Source organism: Tripterygium wilfordii, chromosome 7 (assembly GCF_013401445.1).
Source record: "Tripterygium wilfordii isolate XIE 37 chromosome 7, ASM1340144v1, whole genome shotgun sequence".
Lineage (NCBI taxonomy): Eukaryota > Viridiplantae > Streptophyta > Magnoliopsida > Celastrales > Celastraceae > Tripterygium > Tripterygium wilfordii.
In genome coordinates this window covers 8,269,019-8,278,037 of record NC_052238.1, presented here as the reverse complement: position 1 = coordinate 8,278,037, position 9,019 = coordinate 8,269,019, and the positions used below count along the sequence as shown (strand labels likewise).

At 38.2% G+C, this 9,019-nt stretch overlaps 2 protein-coding genes and 1 long non-coding RNA gene across 3 annotated transcripts; 1 reads left to right on the top strand and 2 right to left on the bottom strand.

Moving 5' to 3' along the window:
* Positions 1 to 2,760: 2,760 nt before the first annotated feature.
* Positions 2,761 to 3,204, bottom strand: LOC120001390. The gene is made up of 2 exons (XR_005468857.1): positions 3,142 to 3,204; positions 2,761 to 3,059 (listed from the first exon to the last, which is right to left on the bottom strand). It is a non-coding gene; the product is annotated as an uncharacterized LOC120001390 (long non-coding RNA).
* Positions 3,205 to 3,336: 132 nt separating this feature from the next.
* LOC120002581 lies at positions 3,337 to 5,505 on the bottom strand. The gene is made up of 2 exons (XM_038851343.1): positions 5,358 to 5,505; positions 3,337 to 3,968 (listed from the first exon to the last, which is right to left on the bottom strand). Exon 2 carries the CDS (start codon positions 3,964 to 3,966, stop codon positions 3,337 to 3,339), a length of 630 nt encoding a protein of 209 aa, XP_038707271.1. The 5' UTR covers positions 3,967 to 3,968; positions 5,358 to 5,505.
* LOC120002580 (protein FAR1-RELATED SEQUENCE 5-like) lies at positions 5,137 to 8,465 on the top strand. The gene is made up of 6 exons (XM_038851342.1): positions 5,137 to 5,144; positions 5,790 to 5,849; positions 6,058 to 6,126; positions 6,793 to 7,452; positions 7,520 to 7,929; positions 8,188 to 8,465. Exons 1-6 carry the CDS (start codon positions 5,137 to 5,139, stop codon positions 8,463 to 8,465), a joined length of 1,485 nt encoding a protein of 494 aa, XP_038707270.1.
* The last annotated feature ends 554 nt before the right edge of the window (positions 8,466 to 9,019 follow it).

The following is a 9,019-nucleotide window of genomic DNA, read 5'->3' as shown; positions in this document are numbered from 1 at the left end:
ACCCTTTACATAACTAGAGTCTTCGTAGACCCATTGTTCTAACATGAAATGAAAACAAATCTCTAGGTATTGCTTTTGTTAATGGGTCAGCTACCATCTCTTTGGTGGGAATGTGTTTAAGGGTAACTTCTTTCTGGTTGACCATAAGTCGGATATTATGATAACGGATATCAATATGCTTTGTCTTCCCATGATACTTGGGATTCTTTGCATACTCCAAGGCAGCCATGCTATCGGAGAAAATCTCGACAGGCTTTTCAATCTGAGAGGTAGCCTCGAGATGTCGTAAAAAACGCCTTAACCAGACGGCCTCTTGGACTGCAGCTGAACATGCAACGTATTCAGCTTCCATTGTTGATAGAGCGATGCAGCTCAGCTTTTTGCTACACCAAGATATTGCTCCTCCACCAAGGATAAACACATATCCAGAAGTGTATTTTCTTTCGTCTCTATCACTGGCCCAATCAGCGTCACTGAATCCAGTTAGTTTTAGGTTTCCTCCACCATAGCAGAGGATTAGATCTGTGGTTCCACGAAGGTAACGAAATATTCTTTTCACGGCTTCCCAGTGGGTAAGACCTGGATTACTTTGATATCAGCTCACTAGGCCAACTGCAAAACAGATGTCAGGACGAGTACGCAACATAGCGTACATCAGACTTCCAACTGCACTGGCATAGGGAACCTTGCTCATCCTATTTCTTTCTTCGTCTGTCTTAGGGCATTGATCAAGTGATAAATATCGACCTTTTTCAACAGGGGTATCAACGGGCTTTGATTGATGCATGCGGAACTTCTCCAAAATTTTCTTAATATAATTTTCTTGAGACAAACCAAGAATTCTTTTGGATCTATCCCTCATGATCTTGACGCCAAGCACATAGTTAGCCTCACCCATATCCTTCATTTCAAAAACGGAGGATAGCCAATCTTTCATGGTATTAATCATCCCCATATTATTCCCAGCAAGTAAAATGTCATCTACGTACAGAGATAGGATCAAAAAACCTTCTCCTGTCCTTTTGACATATACACAATGGTCATCTTCAATCATATCCATGCCTGCCAACAAAATTGCTTCATGGAACTTGAGATACCATTGTCTAGATGATTGTTTGAGACCATACATGGATTTTTTAAGACGGCACACTTTGCCTTCTTGTCCTTCTGCCACAAAACCAAAAGGTTGATCCATATAGATCTCCTCATCCAGCTTCCCATTTAAGAAAGCTGTCTTAACATCCATCTGGTGTAGCTCCAAATTTAAATGAGCTACTAGTGCTAGGATCGAGCGAATAGAGACAAATCTCACCACAGGAGAAAAAGTCTCTTCGTAGTCTATACCCTCCATTTGGGTATAGCCTTTCGCTACAAGTCGGGCTTTATGCTTGTTAATTGAGCCATCGGCCTTCCTTTCTACTTTTAAGACCCACTTATTGCCAATGGCCTTTCGGCCTGGTGGAAGGTCAATCAAGTCCCAAACTTGGTTCTTTGCCATTGACTCCATCTCATCGTTCATGGCAACTAACCAATCATTGCAAGCAGGTGATTGAAGTGCTTCTTTGTATGAAGCTGGCTCATCTACATCTAACAGAGAGCATAACAACGCATGTCCTTCAACTCCAAAATGTCGACGAGGAATGTTTCCACGTTGACTCTTCCGCAAGGAGTTTTCATCACTCCCACTATCTATGGCGATTGTCTGAGGAGGACGTTCTAATTCCCTCTCCTCGCCAGAGATAGTAGAAGATTCCTCAGACTGTAACTCATACAATTCTAATTCTTTACTGATATCACCAATGCTTGGGAATTTATTCTCTAAAAATTCCACATCTCTGGATTATGTCTCTGTCATACCCCCATCAGGATGTTCACCATACATCACATACCCTTTTGAGTGTTCAGGCTATCTGATGAACACCTTTTTGTTAGCCTTTGGGCCAAGCTTCCCATACTTATGGGAGGTAGAGTGAACATATCCTGCTGAGCCCCATGGGTGCAGATGATCTAACTCTGGTTTTCTTTTATTCCAGAGTTCATAGGGAGTAGTAGGCACAGACTTACTTGGAACACGATTAAGTATGTATGCTGCCGTAAGTAGTGCATCGCCCCAAAAACTTATTGGGAGATTGGCTTGAGCCATCATTGACCTAGTCATGTCCAACAAAGTCCTGTTTCGACGTTTCGCTACACCATTTTGTTGCGGTGTCCCAGGAATTGTAAGTTGCCTACTAATTCCATTAGTTTCACATAGAAGTTTAAAGGAATCGGACAGATATTCACTCCCCTATCAGTTCGGAGAGTTTTCAAATTTCTCTCTTGCTGAGTTTCGACTATCGCAACAAAGCGTTTGAAGCATTCTAATGCTTCATGTCGATGGGTAAGCAGGTACACATACCAGAATCTTGAATAATCATCTATAAATGTTATGAAGTACGACGCTCCATGTCGGGCTTTAACATTCATAGGCCCACAGATGCCTGAGTGGACTAACTCCAATGGATGAGAGGCCCTAAGAGCCTTACCAAAAGGCTTTCTTGATGCCTTTCCCATTAGACAATTCTCACACATAGGGAGATTGACTTTTTCAAGCCAGCCCAATAGGCCCGCTTTGGCTAATCTAGCCATTCTTTCTTGACCAATATGGCCAAGTCTAGCATGCCATAACATATCATCTATTTTAGGGAAAATAACAAGTGCAGAAGAAGAAGAAGCGGCATTATAACAATCCAAATTTAACTTAAAGAAACCATTGACAAGTTGTCCATTAAAGAACAATTTATTATCATAAAACATGTCAACAACATTGTTCTCAAAATGAAAAGAATAACCTAAAGGCAATAAAGCTAGCACAGAGCAAAGGTTACACCGAAAAGTTGGACAATACAGAACATCATGTAGGATTAAATTGCGACCCCCTAACAATCTAAGTTGATAGGAACCGCATCCCAAAATCTCCACTTGTCCATTATTTCCCAGATAGACATACTGAGTTCCAGTTGGGATTCGGTGAAAATCCACAAAGCCCTGTCTGTCACGAACTATGTGTTTGTTCGCTCCTGTATCCAAAATCCAATCAGGAATGGAGTTAGAAACTAATGCATAAGAACAAACATTGACAGAAATCAATTGAGGAACTACCTTCTTAGGCTCAGAACAGTTTCTGGCCAGGTGTCCCTTTTGCCCACAGTTGTAGCACTTCATCTTAGCTACATTCTTCTTGGGATTTGGCTTCTCAATCTTCTTGCCTTTAGGCCCGTGACCTTTCCATTGCTTCTTTTTCCCTCCTCCTTTTCCCTTATACCCATTTCTGGGTTTGTTGGGAGCGTTGGCCACTTAGGCCACTTTCTTAGTAGTAGCATTGCAATCAGCTTCTAGCTCAAGGTGACGGGAAATATCATCGAAGGTCTTGATATTCTCTGAGTGAGTCATCAATTGCTTCATGTGGGCCCACTCAGGGTCTAGCAAGGAACGGATCACGGCCAACACCTGTTGCTCATCACTGAGCTCAACACCAGCATTCCTCAAATCCTTAATCATGCCCTTCATTGCACGAAGATGCTCGGGCATTGTGTGATTTGGGAGCAATGTATACTCATTGAATTTGAGGTTCAAGGCACGAAGTCTAGTGGCATTGGTTTGCCCAAACTTTATTTTGAGCTCATTCCACATGGCCTGAGCCGTAGTGCAATCCTCAAAATCACCAATTAGGTCATTTTGCATAGCACTAAGCATTGTGAACCGTGCACAACGATCCTTTTTGACCCAATTGTCATAGGCTTCCTTATCATGGCGGTGCTGGGCAGTGTTACCTTCTTCGGGTGGCACCATAGCCATCTCCAAGGTCTCGAGCACTTCTTGCTCGTTGAGAAGATACTGAATCTTCCTCCTCCACACATCATAATTTTCAGATCCAGTTAACTTTTCTCCTTTATTAAGGTCAGCAATAACATTTTTCGAGGCCATTACTACAAAAGTAAACGAAGGTTAGATTTTAATAAGGCACAATTTATCAACTTCAAATATAAAAATCAAATAATTTTCCTAAAAATGCGAGATCGAAAAATCGCTATGCTCAAGTCATCACCCACAATCAAAGGAAAAATCATTTAACCTTCATATTTCATCAATCAATAATCAAAGAACGAATCTTTATGATCCATCATATTAACAATATAATATGTAAGCAATATTGCACATAAATTTATTATTATAAGCACTAAACTTATAATAGATATATTATGAGGATTATTATGCACATAGCACAAATAAAAACTTTGTGAGCTTTCTAAGTTAGGGACTAACAAATTTAGCAACCAGATTATTCCCAGGAAAGAGGGGGCCTTCCGTTTAATACGGCGCACAATTAAGTAACCTCTTTCCTTGACAGAATTTTCTAGACATTGCTAATAACGTTTTGTCACTAACAAAAATTGCCCAAACAATAAATGCATAACATATATGCAGATCATAATTCAACGAATGAATTTAATCACAATTAAAATCCTCATTATAATCCAACAAATGAATTATTAATCACGCAATAAAAAAAATGATGATTTATAATCACAAACACCAAGCACACAATTAATAAAATCATGTGAGTCATCAATTAATTTAAGATATCACAAAAATATCAAAAACAATAAACATGGATCAAATTACAAGGGAAAACACATTTGTAATATAAGTTTACTTAAAACATGGGTTTAAGTCCAAAAAACATATTTTTATGATTTCTTATAAAGACATAATCTTTATTCTAGCCCAAATAAACTTTAAAGTCCAAATTAGGACTAAGCCCATTTTTCATATATATATATAATACATATATAGCCCATTAGTCTTTGTTAAACCAGCCTCACGCTGTCTCTCCCACTCTAAGGCCCATGAAACCCCAAGTCTTCACTTGAGCCTCATGGGCCAACTCCTAGCTTGGAATGGGCAAGCCAGTAAAGAGCCAACGATAGACCCGACTACATGGGCTGAGACCATGTCTCAACACCTTCATTTCCCCACTTGGGCGTAGGCCCATGGTTGCTTGGTCCTTAGAGAGGAGGGTGGTTTAACAGAGCAACGATAACTCCCCTCTTCTAGCAGTGGAAGAATAACAGGCCGTTGCCACCTGGGCCCAATATGGCTAGGTGAGCTGTGACTTCATTGGACCAGTACTTTTCGTTTTTATAATAAAAAAACCCGATTTACACAAAATCATAAGATTAAAATCAATTTAATCAATTGATGATTAAAACCTATTTAACCATAAATACGGGAACTGAATGAACAGGCTCCGATACCAATGTTGAAAAAAATATATACATACATACACACACATGTATCATTATACAGCAGAATACCTGTTGTAGCGCAGATTCACGGATCGAGCTGCTTAGTTCCACGTCGCTTACCGTTGGCACGTCGGTGACTAACACGGATCTACGAACACGTCTGGACTCGGGGATCGCTACCAGAGTCCTCCCACTATTCACACCCTAACTAGCCTAGATCACGTAGACGGAAGATCAGAGTTTGAGAGAGAGAGCGTTTACGTATATTATTTGGTGTGTGAAATACAAAGGACTAACCCTCTATTTATAGGCTCATAAGGGATAAGAATTGATGTCTTCTAATTTGATTAGAAGTCTATCAAATCTTTCAGGATAATACCATTCAAAAATCAAATACTTAATTTGATTAATATCCAACTAGATATTATCCTTAATTAAACAAATTAATTGATAATGTGGACGTTTATCCACACTTTTGTTTTTGGTTTTCTTTGTGGTTAGTCCCTCAGGTCAAAGCGCAACAGGAACAACAAATGGATGCAATGAAGGGAGAGGTTTTTGGTGAATTTAGAGAGAGAGTCGCACAAAAGGGTTAAACAACGAACCAACGGTGGCATTGTTGTTATTTTTAGTAAAGCATTTGTCTGATAAAACCTTTATGTTCATAATTTTTAAGTCTGAATAAAATATATTTAGGCAAGAGGCTACAGTTGTAATTTATTCAAAATTTGTGTGCACCTTAGTTTTATCACTATTGTTTTAATTGCAGCTTGGTTATTTTGGTGGATCAAGAAGTGTCAGTTTTTGCTGTAGCAAGAAAGAATCGGAGAGCTGATTAGTGGGTGGTATGATGTTTATAAGGGGTTTAGATTTTATGGTTTTTTTTTTTTGTTTGGGGAGTAGTGAGTATATATGTAGTTTGGTTTGCATAAGTTCTATCTTTGGTGCTAATTCGAAAATGGTTAACTTCCATAATATATCTATACATAAACATACATAATGATGTGGCATTACACATCATCACGCCACATAGGAAAAAGAAGATTAAAAAATAGGAGAATTAATTTAATAGAAAGTGGTTTTCCGCTTTAGCTTTAGGGTTAGCCCGCCTTCTTCCTTATATCTTTCAAAGTCTGTCTCCCTCATCCTTCTTACATGGGTGACGACATTGTGTTCTTGGTTGCTAGGGTTTATACTCTATGATCTTGTAACAGCGTCGAAGACAACCACACTTTCACGACGAAGCTTAGGTTACTGCTACATACGGGATTAACCGTGGTTTTTTGGGCTGAATCTGAATCTTGGAGCTAAATCTCGTTTAATAAAGATGATGCAGAGTGAAAGCGACTCTTCTAGGTAGGATTTTGTAGTTTTGTTTTGATGCTTTCGAATTTATGTGATACAGAGTATTTGTTGGCAAACAGAGGTTAATTACATTGTTATCCAATGCAATGTATTTACTTTGATTTATGTACTATTGTGTATTTTGTTTATTATTTTGTAGTGAAAATATGAATTTCGTAGATGAAGAAGATTATGATAATAATGTGGATGTTGTTGACAGTCGAAGTCTATTGGGTGATGTTGTTGGGTCTAGTATGCCGATGAATGGGATGTTATTTGAGTCTATAGATGAGATGTTTGAATTTTATAAGCTTTATGCACAAGCTAGGGGATTTTATGTCAAGAAGAGATCCATAACAAAGGATTTGAATGGAATACACAAATATTTGATTTTTACAAGTGAACGTTCTAATAAATATGTCAGTCATTCGAAAATGTTAGTGAATCGCTGTGCTCATTCTAAGAATGAGTGTAAAGCGAGGCTGGTTGGTAGACTTGATTCGGTTGGGAAGTGGGAGATTATGAAATTTGAAGATGAGCACAATCATAATATGAGTCCTACACACTCACGATTTTTCACTTGCAATAGGGAGACTAGCCCACATGTAAGAAGGCAGTTGGAGATCAATGATATTGCTGGGATCAGACCCAACAAGAGCCACAATTCTTTTGTTATAGGAGTTGGTGGTCATGATAAATTATCTTTTTTGGAGAGGGACACTCGGAATCACATTTCTAGAGCGAGGCGAATGCGACTTGGTGTAGGTAATGCAGATGCGGTGCAGAATTATTTCTTGAAGATGCAAACAAACAATCAAGGGTTTTTTCACTAATTGATTAGGATGAGAATGGACGTTTGAGGAATGTTTTTGGGCTTATCCATGTAGTAGGGCTGCCTACGAGGAATTTGGTGATGTTGTTACATTTGATACTACTTATCTCACAAACAAGTACGATATACCATTTGCTCCTTTTGTTGGAGTGAATCACCAAAGTCATTCAATACTACTTAGGTGTGGGCTAATTTCTAGCGAGGACACTGAAACATTATTTTGGTTGTTCAGAACATGGCTAGCATGTATGGGTGGGGTTCCACCTCAAGGTATTATTACAGACCAAGACAGAGCAGTGAAAAATGCTATAGCCATTATGTTTCCAAACACGTGTCACAGATTGTGTCTGTGGCACATAATGAAGAAGCTCCCTGAAAAATTAGGCTCCCACGGGGAATATGATGATGTGGCTAATTCAATGCAAGCAGCTGTGTATGATTCGCATAGCATTGTTGATTTTGAAGGTGAGTTACTGTCTTTAATTACTTATACTTATAATGTAATTAAACCATATTTGTATGTAATTAGTTTAAGTGTTAATGGGATTACAAATTGATCCAGTGTGTTTGGTCGTATTATAAATGTTATTATAGTAGGTTGAAATCGATATGTAAATATAAGTTATAACAGTGTGTTTCGATTGTTTTACATTGTAATAATGTAAATTGACCCACTGTTGTTAACATTCATTCTAAATTTATTTGTTTATTTTTTTAATGTAGATTCTTGGAGGAGAATGATTTTCCAGTACCAGCTCGAAAGTAATGCTTGGTTGACGTCTTTGTTTTTGGAAAGGAAGATTTGGGTTCCAATATACGTTAAAAAATATTTTTGGGCTGAGATGTCAACTACTGGTAGAAGTGAGAGCATGAATGCATTTTTTGATGGATATGTGAATTCAAAAACTACATTGAAACAATTTGTTGAGCAATATGAGAATGCACTAAGGAAAAAAATTGAGAAGGAGAAGATGGTTGATTTTGACTCATTTAGCAAGTAGATATCTTGTTCTACAGTTTATGATATGTAGAAGCAAGTCCAACATATTTATACAACAGCTAAATTTTTGGAGTTTCAAAAGGAATTAACAGGTATGACATATTGCGGCATAAACTCAATTAATAGAAGTGAGTATTCATTGGATTACACTGTCTATGAAGATATTTTTTATGGAGAAGGTGGTAAGAAGAAGGTATTGTTCTCTGTTATGTATGATGGTGCTGATGTTGATTGTTCTTGTTTAAGGTTTGAATTTAGGAGCATCATTTGTAGGCATGCTCTCACTGTTCTTGTGGCTAATGATAAGGTTTTGCTCTATAGTTAGCGCATTTGCATATACATCCAGTGTATTTACAACTACTTTCAGTGTAACAAAACACAAGTTAGTTTATACATCGCCATTCCCTAGATAGACAAAAATCTCCCAAAATAAATGGAGCATCCAATGTACTAATTACTCATCATCTGGATGGCTTCGCAGAGATTCCCGTCTCACGAGTAATCATTGTCATTCAAGAACTGATGGACTAGACGAGCCCTATAGTTGCACAAATC

Bases quoted from the DNA above. Each gene is read 5' to 3' on its own strand.
- LOC120002581 (XM_038851343.1), bottom strand. From the start codon at position 3,966: ATGGCCTCGAAAAATGTTATTGCTGACCTTAATAAAGGAGAAAAGTTA.
- LOC120002580 (XM_038851342.1), top strand. The intron at 5,850-6,057 runs GTGAATTTAGAG...TTTTAATTGCAG, and splicing joins AATGAAGGGAGAGGTTTTTG to CTTGGTTATTTTGGTGGATC. The intron at 7,930-8,187 runs GTGAGTTACTGT...TTTTTAATGTAG, and splicing joins TAGCATTGTTGATTTTGAAG to ATTCTTGGAGGAGAATGATT.